The sequence below is a fragment of the Vidua chalybeata genome, chromosome 3 (genome assembly GCF_026979565.1).
Source record: "Vidua chalybeata isolate OUT-0048 chromosome 3, bVidCha1 merged haplotype, whole genome shotgun sequence".
NCBI classification, from domain to species: Eukaryota; Metazoa; Chordata; class Aves; order Passeriformes; family Viduidae; genus Vidua; species Vidua chalybeata.
In genome coordinates, this window is record NC_071532.1 from 17,104,753 (window position 1) to 17,120,683 (window position 15,931).

The 15,931-nt window shown below is 38.6% G+C and overlaps 1 protein-coding gene across 2 annotated transcripts in view; it reads left to right on the plus strand.

Annotated features, from left to right (window-relative positions):
- PLD5 (phospholipase D family member 5) overlaps positions 1-15,062 on the plus strand; it is a 164,553-nt gene extending 149,491 nt beyond the window's left edge. The window contains exons 6-11 of one of the 2 annotated variants that reach the window (XR_008429980.1): positions 3,290-3,487; positions 6,710-6,849; positions 8,564-8,729; positions 12,177-12,291; positions 13,601-14,230; positions 14,901-15,062. Coding sequence is in view for 1 of the 2 variants with exons in the window: in XM_053938435.1 (XP_053794410.1) it covers positions 3,290-3,487; positions 6,710-6,849; positions 8,564-8,729; positions 12,177-12,291; positions 13,601-13,836 (855 nt within the window). In the remaining variant the exon portion in view is untranslated. Of the gene's footprint in view, positions 1-3,289; positions 3,488-6,709; positions 6,850-8,563; positions 8,730-12,176; positions 12,292-13,600; positions 14,830-14,900 lie in introns of those variants that run through there. The other variant, XM_053938435.1, reaches the window with a different exon arrangement.
- The last annotated feature ends 869 nt before the right edge of the window (positions 15,063-15,931 follow it).

Here is a 15,931-nt window from a genome sequence, read left to right on the forward strand (position 1 = left end):
AAATGGCATTTGGAAAAACTAGGAAAACCAGCTCCCATATTTTTCATTCTTTGATTGGAGCATACATGGTAGTTCTTAACAAAGAGGAGAAGAAACCTGCACAAGAGAGGCCACAAAATTCTCTGTGCAGATAACCATTCCTTTCCCCAGTCCCTGGCACATGCCCTGGAAATGTCACTCACAAGCAACTTTACAACTTTATCTTCCAAAAACTTTTGTTCCATTTTGAGGTAATCAGTTTGTGATTCGATATTTTCATTTCACATTTATCTTAATTTGTTTCATTAAGCTTTTGATTTTTTGAGATCTTCTTCACTTTAATTTTTAGTGACATTTTCATTACTGTATTAGTTGCTCTTAAAATGCTGGATGAAGAAATACTTCCCTTGCCTTAAGAGCTCCTGCCCTGAAGGGTTTTACCTTAACAGATACCTCAAATGATGCTTAGCTGAAGGTTTCCATGATGACAAGTCAGGAAGCAACACTCAGATTTTGATTCTTACAATATAGATGTTTTTTTTTCTGCTTCTCCTCTGAGACTACTAAAAAAAGGTCTGTAATGACAACAGCTCTCAAACAGAAGAGTAAGTCTTTTCTCTTATCTAGATGTCATACCACTTCATACTAAATCTGTCGCTACCAGATTCCTGCTGCCCCCTATTCCTCCAGGATTATAAGGCTTCATGATTGATAGGAAGAAGAGCAGTTTCTCCTCACCTCAGAGTATGGGAGTTAAACTATGCTCAGTGTAGAAGGTGCTTCTGAAACAGGCTTTTTTTTTTGTCTCCATACTTACTGGGGCTGTTACACAAGAAAGGAGACAGGTGGGGTTTTACTACGTACATGTATTGTTTGTGTTTCAAGGGGATGTATCGCACCTAAGCTGACAGGGTCACAAAGTGACAGGCTGACATCTAAACCGGTTTCTGAAGAAAATTCGGTTTGCGCAACAAGCATCAGAGTCGCTGTCTGCCCTCTTCCTATGGCTGTGAATCTACTGTCCAGGTTGAGTTAAATTTGAACTTAAGTTTATAAAACTTAATGAAAACAGGCAGCAGAGGATGTCCGTGTTTTCCCAGCGAGGGAGAGGAGCCCTGCCTCTATCATGTATTAGGGAATCCCCGTGGGGAAAAGCTTCAGAAGCAAGAAAAGCTTTGATCAGTGCTTTGAGAAGCCAACTGCAAGACGCAGCACCTTGGGAAGGCAGCGTTCATTACTGCGCTGTAAACACATGTAATTGTGGCTTCATTGCAGCCCGTGGTTTGAGCCTATTCTCTGCGGGCGGGGGAGCGGCCGCGCCTCAGCCGGGCAGCCCCGCGGCTCCCGCAGGAGCTCCGGGGAGGGTCAGGTCCCTGCGCTCCCCGTGCGCTCCTGCTCGTGGGGAGAGGCTGGCGCTAAGGCGTGCCTAATGCTTCGTTTGGCACTCCGGCTAGGTGGTGATCTGTGAAAGCGGCATTTAACAAAACCCATTAGTGCCCCTGGCTTCCTCCCTATCTCTACATGAGGAACCACTTAGGCAGAAGGGCAATCTCTTAATTCACGGGGAGGGGACGCACTGCAGGCACTTCTGTTGCGAGGAGAGTTGCTCATGCAGATGCAATCCTGGCAGCTTCTGGTGTGCAGTGAGGAAGGACCCTTTCATCTTTACTTTTAATAGAATGGATAAAGTGGAATGGTAATAATTGGACTGATAAATGAAAGGAAAACTGTAACCACATAATTATGTCAGAATCAACTAACAGCCATGAAAAGCCGATTAAACCACATTATGCAGATAGATGTAACAGAGTACTATTAGCAAGTCCTCTGCAATGGCATGCCTGGCAATTAAGAGAGCTGTATTGGCAGCACACAGTGAAAACAGTGCTAATGTATAGTTAAAAATATTTAGAGACAAATAGTGCCCAGACTATGGGGACAGCCTAGAGATGAATACAGGAGCATCTTCAAAGATACCAGCACCCAGGGGAAAAATTAAAGATGTAATTCCAAATAGATTCTTCAGCTAGGATGTTTATTTATATTTAGCATCAAAAGTAATTTACTGGCTTATCAAGAAATGAAAGGCTGCAGTGCAGTATGTCTGTTTTTTCCAACTCTCTGCAAATTTCAGGTTGTGCAGGCTAACAGATTAAAGAAGCTTGCAGAAATATTCTGATTTAGGTAGCAATAATATTAGGTCTTTGTCCTGTGGTTACAACTGTTTGGCAAATATTTAGGAACGAGATAGCTCAGTGTTGTGTATTCTTAGGGATGTGGTATTTTCAGGTCAGGGACATGAAGAACGTGTCACCCATAGAATTTCCTTCTCACTGGAGTGTTATGCTTACCCACTACAGAAGGAGTCAAGGTTCAATTCTATCCTTTGCTTTCCCTCTGCCCACTCCTGCGGAGTGGCTCTCATCTGCAGTCAGGGAGAATTGCACTGGAACAAGCTCTGAGATATCATCAGTGTGGGGGGTTCAGAGTTCTCACAGGCTTTACAGAAGGATATGCTTTTACCAGAAACTAGTCTGTGTAACTGTGGAGATCTCATCTAAGGGAATAACATCAGTGGGAAGGAATATTTTGGAGTGAAAGGGTAAGCATGCTGGAGAGTTCATATTACCCTTAATGTTTTCATCATGCCAGGCAGACTTCACAGGCATTCTACCAAGAGAGTTTGCCTGTAGAAAGCCAGCATGGATCCTTTAAATATTTATCCTATATGTTTTTCCAGCAGATACATGCAGATTTTCTTCTTGCTTTGTTTAAGAAGATGACTGAACTATTATTAAATACAGGTAATGAGAGGTCAATAGCACCCAGGCCCACACCAGTCCTTTCTTGAGCTATTCTAAAGCAAAGGAAGGGAAGAGAGTGAGCATGTGGTTACATTTTGATTACAAAAGCCAGACAATATATTCAGCATGAAATTCTGTCAACAACTTAGGTACTAGGGGTGTACAATTAATGAAATCTCTGCCAAAACAAGATTTACAATGATCAGGAGACATGCCTTTACATAAATGAGAAGTGGGATTGTGCCTATTGAAGGCTAAAGAATTTAGTTGTACTCTGTTGTCTGTATTTACTTGGAGTATTTTTCTCATAATTTATATGTGAGAATGTTGATGCTTATAGAGTACTTCCTGTGAGAGAAAAGTATCATTATCTCCCTTTTAACTTGAGAAGAAACTGACACCCAGAAAACTGGGGTACCCAAGGTGAGGTTTTTGTGTTCTTGCTGCATACTTCCAGAGATCCGCCAGCGAAAATATCACTAATGATCCAATTTTTAATCTCATAGATGAAGGAACTCGGTGTCATCGTATACAACTGTAGCTGCCTGGTCCTGGATTTACAAAGGATATTTGCCCTGTATAGCTCATTAAGATATAAGAATAAAATACCTCCGAGTTGGTCTAAGAGACTCTATGGAGTGTACGATACTCAAAATAAACTGACGCTGCAGCTGAACGAAACAAAATCGGAAGCTTTTGTGTCGGTAAGTTCTCAAATGAGTTCTAGGGGTGGGGGATGAAGGGAAGAAATGTACTTAACCTGCAAGTTCTTTGAAAGACCTGGAAATTTGAAAAATCACAATTTATTTTTTAAATTCTGGTTTCTTTGATGTGCAGTTTGCCAGGGCTTTAGATGCTGCAGGATTTCATTTGAGCATTATTCAATTTCCCTTTCTTTGCAATGTTCAACACTTTTCCAGTCATGTTCAGAAAACAATACAGAGACCCTTCAAACTAAATTATTTTAGTTATACTAATAGGTAGAATGTGAATTACTTGGGAGTAAATGAACCATTAATCAGACATAGAAAATGCTACAGAATAAGCAGAGCTTGCATTTTTATCAATGTAATTTATAAGGATTCACCCTATTGCAAAACATTCATACTTCTGTACAAGATCATCTACTTCAGCTTTATTTTTAAATGACATTTTAAAACTTCTAAAATCCAAGCAGTGATCCCCATGGAAGCGCTGTCTGTGCATGTATTTTTAATGGAAAGAAATGGAGTCCTCCATCTCATCAGTGATGTAGCAAAACTGGAAATGTACCCAATGAAATAGAGATGATGGAAGATGTGGAGTGTCATTCATTTTGGGTGTAATTACATGAGTGTAAACCACCCCTTCAAAATCAGGAATATAAATAAAGTTGCTGAGAGTAATTTTCCATACTCTCTAAAGCAAGGGCAAAACTGCCATTGCTTTATAGCCATGTTGTGTTTAAAATAACATAACACACGTAGCCCACTGTTAAGTTGTACAGCCACTGGCATCAGATGGTGCAGGTGAGTGGTCATACAGGGCAGGGTTCCCCTTCACCTGCTGGGCACCAGGCAATGTTCCGCTGCCCAGGATTTTTCCTACTCCTACAATCAGTGGACAGACAGAGAACTATTTTGGAGTGAAAGTGTGGACATGCCTAAGACAGCCAGAATAAATAGTGGTTTGATAAAATGGACACTTCCATTGATTCTGGAGAATCTTAAGGACTAGCTTAAATGAGAGACAGTTTGCTAAGGCACTGTGAAATGAAATCCTACTCCTTTCTAAGGAATCTGTAAGAAGTGGAGAAATACTGCTGAAAGTTGATCCTGGAGGGAAACACAGAATAGAAAGCTGGTTAAGGCCCAGTTTAAGGAATCTGGGAAGGAATCTACCTTTTTTTTCAGTTTGCAGAGTGTTTCCTTCCACTCTGTGGTTTTTTTCCTTTCCTGTGGGCAAGGAAGCCTCTTCACTTGGTATTTCACTTCAGAAAACAAAAGGAAGAACTCAGTGATACTCAGAAGCTTGGATCACTGAAGTCCAACTCCAAGAGCTACCTGAACTTGTATCCACGCCCACTTGGGCTGGTTCTTCCTTCTGAAAACAGGCTCTTCGATAAATTTCTCACCCACTAGAAAATTCTCGGTGTTTGCCAGCAGGCCCCTCTGAAGTGCAGTCCTGGAGTTGCTTGGGACTGACTTGGTGGTCAGAGTGTTAATGCTGCTGTGTGTTCCTGAGCTAATGAGCAGAAGGAAGTTCCCAGGAGCCAGGCAGTTCCCTTGCTGCCGTGGCAGTCCTGCCTGGGGCAGAGACAGGTTGCTGTCTCCCTGTGGGTTTGGGATAGCACACCCCCAAGCAGGGGCATGGAAAGCTGCTGTTCCCAGCCAGAATAAAGGCCTGTTCTGGTAGGTGAAGAGGAGGAACAAGTGGGTGCTTGATCAGAACAGCAAGTGCTACACAACATGGAGACAAGTCCTAAGCCAGTCCATGGCTGCGGGGCAGGCATCAGCTGTGCCACAGAGTAACAAGTGGAATGCCGAAGCACAGTGCACAGTGAGAGTTTTTACTGAGATTTTTCTCCTAATTATCTTTGGGAAGTCTTTCACTTTCAGATATTTGTATTGAACACATCCGAAGAAGACAAGTGCATGCCAATTTCTTTCTTCAGCTGTTCTGTAACTTTAAAGTTCAAGAAAATAATGCAAGTGTTAAGAATAAAATCACGGAGCAATAACCTCCAAAAAGTTTCAGATAATTAAAATAAGTTATATTTAATATTTTAACCATATTTAAATCCCTTTACACTTTTTTCTTGAGTTGAAATTATTTTTTTGAAAACTTATTTCAATGTTTGTGCTACATAAAGTAAGCGCAATACACAGTCATTGAATTTTTTTGTTACACTTGGGAATCATAGCTTAGTGTTGCTTAGCAACAAACTCATCTTCCAGCCTGGATAAAATGTAAGAGGTTTTGGTTTTTTAGTGTTCAGGAATGGATCTAGAATATTGGTATTGAAATCTTGCTATGGTTAATTTTCTAGTATTTTCTGTACTTAGTTGTAGTAAATCCTTATGAACACCAGTTAGTAATAAGAAACCACTGTGACAGGCAGTGTACTGAAATTAAGGAAGACTAATCAAACCCCTGGGATCTTTCCCTAAAGATGCCCATCTGCATGTCAGCTGCAATCCAAGCAAGTAACGAAGGTGAGAAGGTGATACAGTGGCAGGAAAGCACCTGTTCCAGCTGGGTTAAAGTGCCTTCGACAACCTCTGTCCCAGGAATGAAGTTGTTGCCTGCAATCAACTTGAAAGAGGGGTTCACTTTTCTCTCTCTGCTTGTGCAGCAGATTGGAAAGTCCTGGGCACATCTGCCACAGATGAGCAATTTCCACTGGCTTCAACTTGCCTTCGACAGCCCCAGACAGAAGGCAGAAAAGCTGCAATCTGGGCTTGTACCAGCTCTGTACTGGGAAATTCATACCTGAAGCTTTGTTTTAAAGATAAGTTTCCTGCAAAACTGCAGTGTCTCCCTGCAACTGACATAAAACACTTAATTCCTGCTCACAAGTGAAGGATCAGGCTCATGTGGCAAGAACATGTGAACACTCCACCCGATGGAAAGCAGTCCTGGGGCTCTTTGGAACAAAATTCTCTGAAATGTAGCTTCAATTACAGCTTCTTTCATGACAGTGGATGTTTTGAAGTCTGTGTCTTTTGCATTTTATACCCACAGTTACACCTAAATGGTGAGGCTTTTGAGGGCCAAGTAAGCAAGTAGCTTGCCTTTGTAGCTTTGAGTATTCTAGCAGGACAACTGAAGGTATTAGTTAATAATTTCTGCTAAAATACTGGATACTACTTCCCATCTCAAGAAGACTTGAGGGGGAGAGAAATGAAATAATTTTTAATGCCATATTTGAACTTTTCCTTTCACAGAACTCACCTAAACTCTTCTGCCCCAAGGACAGAGTCCTGGATATTGAAGCTATCTACAGTGTTATTGACGATGCCAAACAGTTTGTGTACATTGCTGTCATGGACTACTTGCCCATTGTCATTGACACCAATGCTAAACGGTGAGTGTCCAGGTCCAGGCCCAGCTGGTTGCCATAATGCCAGTAGGGTCTGCTGGAGAAAATGAACCCACAGGAGGTTAGTTACTACTGTGCACCGATTTCTTGGGGCCCAATTCTGCTCTTATTGAAATCAGTGAGAGTCCTGCCATTGACTTAAATAGGAGCAGAATTGGGACCTAAGAGGACATTTCCAGTTCTGGGTCCTAAGCTTTGGATCTGCCTGTTGAAGGAGATCAGAAATTGTCTAGTCTGACCATCTGCACGTGACTGGGACCCAGGAATATAACAGTCTGCTTATACATGAGTCCTGTTTCTTTCACTATTATATTGACTATTGTGAGACCACAACTACTGGCATATTATGAGTATCATGGAGATATTCAACATGACAGAGTGTGTGGGTGTGTTAAAAGAGAATTAATGTGTTGTGACTTATATATAGTGTAGGAAATGTCATTGTCTTACTGGCATACACGTATAAATGAAAATTCCCAGTTCAGAACAGATTACATTTGAATGATATCACAGTTCAGTTAACTGAGAGGTGCTAAAGCCAAACAAAATCACATAATATTTGAACAGCCCGTTTGTATGGACCATTAAAAAACATTCATGGGCCTAACACTGGAGCCAGAGTGCATCAAAACCATCCAGCTCAGGAGGCAAGTATCCACTGGTCCCTCTTACTTTTGATAATGTCACAATGAATTTAGAATCTAGCAAAGCCTGCTGTTTCATCTATGCATTTTATTTGAGCACAGTAAAGTCAAATTAAGCATGTGGTTATGTACTCTTTTCTATTTAGAGCTGTTCTGTTCAAAATTTTCAAAAAATAATTATCATATCACTGATATCAAGCATAAATTCTTTTAAGTCTATGAGAGAGTTTTTCCAATAAACTCATTATGTACAGCCTCCATCACATGGAAGGAATCATGGGCAGTGCTGTAGGAACCTCAGTTTCATGATATGTATCCCTCCTACTTCTCCTTTGTGTTGGAAAGCAGCTTAGTATGTAGAACCACTACAGTGCTGTATGTTACCTCCTATACTCCTCCTTACTTTATTCTCATGGTGGAAGAATTCAGAAATCTACTGGATTAGGGAGATGCAGGGGAGCCACCTGTGTGAATTCTTCAATTCTTTTTCCTTCATCATGGCTTTGTGTTTGAGGTACTGCCCCAGCTTCTCTACTTTGCCAGCTCACAGTTCATGCTTCTAAGTTATTTTCTGGCATGGTAGAGCTCAGATTTCATTAGTCCAGATGTATTGATGCCGCTGGAATGTAGAAAACATGTTTCTTTGTTTAATTCTCCCTGCCCTGACTTGCTCCCACCAAATGTCAGGAATACAAAGCTAACTGTCAATTGTGAGACTAGCACCATGGAAGCCACCATCCCATTCCTGGTAGAATTGCTGCAATCCTCATAACATAACATCCTCTGTAAGCAACCCATCTCATCTGCTGCTCCTGAAGGATGCAGGCACCCTGCACAGCAGCTCTGTTTCCGAAGGGGAAATTAAAGAAGGCATTCCAGTCCCCAGCCTGCGGTGTCCCAGCTCCCTGACCTGTGCCACCAGGGAAATCCTGTGTGGCCGTGTCTGGGCTGGCCAGCGGCGCCCTCTGGCTACAGCTCTCAGACACGGGACCGGCTCTCCCAAATTTTTTAAAGTTTTTAAAGTTTTCTGCAAATGTTACCTTCTTTCTCCACAGGTACTGGCCATATTTAGATGGGAAGATAAGAGAAGCATTAGTTTTACGAAGTATTAAAGTACGACTTCTCATCAGTTTCTCAAGAGACACAGATCCCCTTACTTTTAACTTTGTTTCATCTCTGAAAGCTATTTGCACTGAAGTTCCAAGCTGTAGTTTGAAAGTTGTAAGTATAATCCATATTGCTTTAAAATATAAGATAATCCCCACCCCACCAAAAAAAAGTCAAGAAAATACAACAACTAAGAATTTTTTCTGTCATTATCAAAGTCTTTAAATTCAATTAAATATCAGGAAATGTAAAATATTGAATATAATTTACTCCTAGTAGCAACAGAATTTGAAATTAAGATGGAAAAATATATTGATGCCAAAAGGCAGCCAGTGTGGTGGACAGCCTGTGCAAAACACCACGTGGTCTTTCACAGCAAAACCAACAGAGTGAACTGTAGCTGCTGGTTGTGTTTATACTGTGAAGTAAGGGTCAATCTGACAGCACAAAAATATTATTTAGTCTGCATTCTTATAACCTTACTGTTAAGATGTGTAAGCATCTACTTTTTCTTCAGTCAAGTGAAAAGTACAAGAAAAAATAATGAAGATTTTATGTTAACTTCAGACTACAAACTCAAAATTGTGAAGACCAGAAATGCCACTCTGGGCCCACATTAGACATGCAGTATAGGAAAGTGAGAAATACCATGCAAATGTATTAGAGAACAGAATGTATGGTAAGTGCTACTTCCAGTGTGACACACTTCACTTTTATGAAGTTGAGGCACACTGGAAATCAGTCACTTTGGATCTTGATGGGGATGGGGGGTGGGTTTATTTGGTTTTGTTTTGTTTTTTTCAGGTAACAGTTCTAAATAATCTGCTGAATTATTTTGATTTCCTAAATTGATAATCCCGTAAATCCTTCTGGCTTTTTGAAAATTGACAACAATTCTAGAAAGGAAGTACTATTTCTTATACACACAATAAGTGGTATTATCCATATATAGAAATAGGGCTTTTTGTTATAATGTATGTTGTTATTATAAGTTACCTCAGTAAAAAAGAAGCATAACGTGTGGTTATAAGTCAAAAAAACCCATACATAGCTGACTCTGTTTAAGCCACTTCAATTTTAAGTAACTTCTAGCTTGTTCCATATTTATAATTAAAATTCTATTTACGTAGTCAAAATTTTTTTGCAAGTAGTATCTAATACTCACATCCACTCCCATCTATTTACAGCAGGTAAAATCTTTTGTACAGAATTTATCTTGTCAAGAATGAAATGATAAAAGGAAAAAAAAAAACCTACTCCTAAACATCTGTTCTAGGTAAATAGTCCAGCTAGAGTCTCTGTAGTTAGAAAATACAAAACCAATTTTCAGTAAAAAAATTGTCTGTAGAGAGTTGTAAAGGTACAACACTAAGTCAGTAACCTCTGTGCTGTGCATCACTTTTCCCAGTCTGGGTGAACCACTGCCTTAAATAAGTCTTGGTATGAGTAATAGCCCAAGGGTCAGAGCTTGCTGGTGTCAATTTGATTTTGGCTGAAAACTGTGCCATAGGCTCCATCTCAATACTCGTTTAATTAAAAAAGAATGGCAGATGAGCAACTGCTTTTTAAAGCTGCATTTCTTCTGTATTAATCTGTTATAGCCAGGATCAAGTGAAACAAAACTACTTGTGTGTATGGAGGAGAAAGAATAGGTTAAAAAAGTAAAAAACTAAATTACCTTTTGAACTATTGAAAACACTCATCTTCCCTTTTAGTTCTGCTTTGGCTATGAGAAAACATAAACTAACCTCAGTACAAAAAATACTGTCTTGCAGACATGTATTGTGTGTGTTTATATGCAAAACCACTGAAATTTTTCGGGAAACCTGTTACAAATTCTGATTGAGATTACACTTAAAATTGCTAGGCTGCTGCAATACCTCCGTATGGTTCTGACCAGAATGCCACACACACCTGCACTACATGACCTCCTATCCCCATGTTGTTCTGTTCTTTTAGGGATAATATATCCTACAAAGCATACTCAGTAATGCCTTATTTTTCATTTAGCTTTTGATCCTTGTGATATGCCTTGCCTTGATTATTTTCTTTTTTTTTTTTTTCCTTATCCCTATTGGAAAGACCAGTTTGGCTTGAAAGTTTCCACTGAGTGCCACTGCAGCTGTAGCTGCAGGGTGCACTGGTTTGCCAGTGGTCATCCTGGAGAAGGAGGTGCAGATGTAATTTCTCTGTTGGATGGGAATCTCCTCCTGGTTTCTCCAGGTCTCTGACCAGGCTAATGCAAGTTTTGGTATTGCCTTACTGCAACTATAGAGTTAGGGCACTCTAACAACCCTGTTACACCTGGCATTTTCAGCATCTCTGAGTCCCATTCACAGAAGCATTAATAATTACTGGTTTCAAGTGAAACTGTTTTGAGAATGCAAATTCAATACAAGTACTCTGAAAGAACTGATCACTGGAAGAACTTGCACCTAGAAAGCTTTGTTTGAGGACTAACTAAATGCTATAAGCACACAGCCAAAGGGCAAGGAGTAGCCTGCATATCAAACGGATGCTGAAGTGGGGAGCTCTGTCCTATGCACATGTGGTCATGAAATTAAAGCTTGAATCAGAAAGGGCAGACTCAAGGTGAAGAGCTCACCATTATGCTTCTTGGGACCTTAATTCCTGTATTCCTTAAGTTTTGTGTTCTTGGCGCTGTAAATCCATCCTGTGTGCGCGAATGCCTGCTCTAAACTCTCAGAGGAGCAGCAGGAAGGAGCCAGCTCTGTTGTGTGCAGTGCTGAACAGAGGTGTGTGCTTTGAAAGGGCCCACAGAAGTTATGACCTAGAACAAAATTGTCTCTAGACAACTGGAAAACATAAAGGAGTGGCAAGGAACCTCTCTCTACAGCAAAGTTATTCTTGAGTGTCCATATGAATCTATTTTTGAGTTGTTCAGGTGTATTCTTGCTCATTTTTGTTTGTTACTGATCAGATGAGCAGTGCATATAGCTCTAAAATTATAAATAAATAAATAAATAAATAAACAAATCTTGCTCATACTTCACTCTCCAGAGTAAAACATTTTCCTCTTGTTGCCTGGAAAATTTGATCTCTTTATACCAAATTTAATCTTGAGAAGCTTCTAAGTTTCTGAAATGGCAAGTTTCCTGTTGGAAACTATGTAATGTGTGCTTGCAGAGGTATTAATTCAGCTGTTGCTGTGTCTGCCAATCCCAGTCCTGAAGCAAACTTCAAACCCCAGTGTCCCTTGAAAAATGAGGAAATGAGTTAAAGGAAAGTTCCTGGCTCTTACCATGGAGAACAGAAAGATGGGTTTTTTTTTTCATTTTACAGCCTTTACTACCTGGCACTCTATTGCTTTTAGCATGCAGTAGCCATATACTTTGTATAGTTCAGAATGCCAAGGCAGGAGTATCGCAAACTATGAGAATTTAATTAGAAAGTGCAGCATTTCATTAAAGGTAATGCTTGGCAATAAGCTGTTCTGTAGTACCAGCTCATTTTCAATAAAGAATAGAGAATAGACTGTATTTTTTCTGTGTCTTACAGAACAACTCTCATTAACCTATGCTTCCTTCTATTTTATGACAGAAATTCTTTGACCTTGAGGAGGAGAGTGCCTGCTTTCTTAAAGAACAGAAGAACACTTCCCTTCCCAAATTGAATCGTAACAAATACATGGTGACTGATGGAGCTGCGTATATTGGTAAGTAACCGCATCTCAAGACATTCTAGTTTGTATCCAAAAGCCTGGAATAACAACCTTTTGTAGATGAGCAATCTACAGCTGATATGTTCTTTAAGTAAAGATAATAGTTCATTTCTTTGGGAACCTGGATGATGACTGAGCTTTGAGACTCTTCTCATTCAAAACCTTTTCTTCCCTTCTGAATCAGTTTCTCAAGACCAACGTTCCACTTTCAGTATCCTAAAACAGACTGAAAGCACAAATATAACACAATTTATGAATCAGGTATAATAATTAGCATATTCTCTTGTTCTGCAATCCAATGAAGATGGAGTGTTCTCCTTTCCCCATGTTATTACTAAAGTTGTAGTCAATCCTGGCAAATACTGTACAGATGTTGTTCATCCTCATAATCCAAAGCCTTACTCCATTTACCAGAAGGACATTTCAGACACCCTCCTAACATTAGGTACATATCTAACTGGTATTTTGGGTTAGAAGTGTATTTAAGTAAAATTGCTGTGTGGCACCTCAAAAAAGTTTTTGCTTTTTTTTTTTTTTTTTTTTTTTCTTTTCTTTTCTTTTACTTGAAAGCATAGGAAAAAATGTCCCCTGTGATGAGGTTTCAATTTACCACCCTTGGTAACTTTAGAATTCTTAACAGTTCCTGCTGAAGTAACAGTCTTGTTTGTCCAAAATACTGCATGTGTTTTAAGTGTATAATTTAAAATATTTACTGTTTCAGTATTAGTATTTAGTAAAAAGGTAGCTGAAGCACTTGATTTACCCATTTTCCATTAGTCCAATTAATCTTTTTACCCTGCTATCCCCAGGATTCAAAGTGCTTATTTGTTACCTTAGATTTTCACAAAGGTAGTAACTGGCATAAACCAGTAAAATCTATTTTTCTTTCCTCAAATATTTTCTGTCAGCAGGTAAGTTGTAAGATATCTACTGGTTTGGAACTCTGAATTGTTTATTAAAAAAAATATATTCTTAGCCTGAAAAGGCCAGTGAGGAAAGTAAATGGAGTAATAGTGTCATAGATGTAAAAGGAAGAACAAATTAGTTTTGAAGAAATAGAAGAACCTGTTTTCACTTCTGAAGACTTAGAGCTGTTAAAACTTCCAGAAACAATCTTCACTACACATGGTATGTATTGGAGCTTTTTTTCCTGCTGGTATTTAAAAAAAACAACTTATTTCCATCTCTGCACTGGGGAAAATGGTAGTGTTTCATTCTGGATTGCCTTTAGGGAGATTGGTTTTTTATTTGGTTCTTTTGTTAATGTTAGAAACTCACTGTTTATTCCTGCCTTTGCTTGCAGGTAATTTTGATTGGGTAGGAAATGCTTTTACGCAGAATGCTGGAGCTGGCCTTGTTATCAACCAAGCAGACGCGGGGAACAGCACAAGCATCATTAAGCAACTCAAGGCTGTTTTTGAAAGGGACTGGTATTCACATTATGCCAAAAGTTTACAACCAACAAAAATCCCAAACTGCTTTAACCACAAACTCAATAAAGGAGCTTCAAATAAGACTTCCATGAGCAATGTGAATTAGAAAGACTATTTTACCATTTAGTATGGCAATGAAGAATTACGTTGGGGTGTAGCCTTCTTTCATATTTACAGACAAAAGACTTAAAGAAAAAGCAAAAAAAAAAAAGTTTGGTTTGGGGGTATTTTTAGAAAAAAGCACACTTATATTAAATCTGTCTAACCTATATTCTCTATATGAATTAAGACTTTCAAATTTGTTACTTCTGACACTGAATGTCATTTCTGCTTCCATGTAAATTTTAATGTTCCACATTTGAATTTATCAGCATGTGTCAATGTTTCTGTTTTAGGACTTTCCCCAATTGCCAACCTGGCTAGAGCAAACCTTGAGGCAAAATGAAGATTCAAGCTATGAAATGGCATTCTAAGATCAGTTATTGACATACAGATAGATGGTAGGTTTACTGTAGTAGAAAATGTAAAGGAATAAGCGAAGTTTCACCCATATAAATAATTCCTGTTGAATAACTACCTTGTCATAAGAATACTTACTAGTTTTGATCATTTGCTTTGAATATCACTATTCCATGTCTTCTAACTAGCCTTAAAATACATTGGAGTTACAGGACTGGTAGTTCTTTCATCTCCTAACAGTATGAGAAATTTTTGAGGGGCTGGGGTTGGCCTCATCGAGTTTGTCATATTCCCTAAAGCCTCTCAGATTTTTTATCAAAGTACTGTGGGTTCCTTTCAACAGAATAGTTATTTCCAATTACATGCATTTTATCTAACAGTGAAAATCTCTAGGTTAATAGCTAAAACCTAGAACTGATTTTTTTTATGTTTTTGTAATCTGAAGAAAATTTCTTCCCCAAGTTAAATATTTATCATGTGTGAGTCAGCAGATATGTGATGACTCATTATTAAACCAATGCACATCTCAAAATCAAATACTGCTTTTTAGAAAGGCCAAGGGTTATGCAAAATCATGCAATAATTGTTGTTAAATGATCATACAGTAATGTTGTTGATTTTTGCACCTGAAGAATTTGCTTTCCTAACTTCTACTTTAAAAAGAAATAAAAATTGTGAAGTGACTTTTTTTTTTAAATGTCATCCATATAGGTAAATACACCTGCATGGACAGAAAGTGATGCCTTCATTCAGACCACAGTTTTAGTTGGTGTCAAAAGTGTGCCTCTACAATCACAACTAAGTTGCGCCAAGAAGCAATTGTTCCATAAAAGTGTGAATTTACTCTTTGAAGAAATACACACAAATGTTTGATGACAGATTTTTCTCCAGTCAGAGATGTAATAGCATAGTTTCATAATAAAAATGTTTCACTACTATGCCTCTGCTTCCATTGAAGAAACACAGCCATGAAAGCAAACTGCATTTTGCATTTTGTTAAATATTCACAGAACCTTTTCCAAAATGATGACTTTTCTGCTCATCTTCTGAAGGCACACTTCAAAAGCAGAGGGCAAAAAAGAGAAAGAAACCCAATTACATTCTAATGTATTCATTTGATCTTAAGAAGAAGTTAAAAATCCACCCTGACTTTCAAAACATATCTTTTACTTATAAGGTAAAAAAATTCAAATTTATTTCACAGTGAGCACAGCTTAGAAAATTGTAATAAATTAACATATGCACAACTTCAAATTGTCAGCTAGAGATACCCCACAAGACTAATTATGACCCGAGAAGGCACACTTTTGACAAAGAATTTTTGTTTATTTTGCAGTTGCAAATATTTACATCATCTTACTGAAAATAATGATTAATCAAAAAAAAACCTTTTAAGATTGTCAACTTCTACAGAAAATATTTGCACAGCTCCAATAGTCAATAACATTTTCTGATATTCAGATAAACACATGCCATGTATTAGGCTTACACACACATAGAAAAGCATATAACGTGACATACTGATAAGAAACAAGTATTTTAAAAGAAAAAGTTTTCCTGTGTTGCTATGAGGAAAGATCTTTGTGAGGAGAAATGTCTGGATTTTCTTCTTCTGTATTTGAGTATGTATAGCATAGCATGTATGGGAGAGAGATTCCCAGCACTTAACTTACTTGCTGTGGATTTTTTGTTTTGTTTAAGAAATGCATATTTGTCCAGATTAATTACTGGTGAAAATTTCA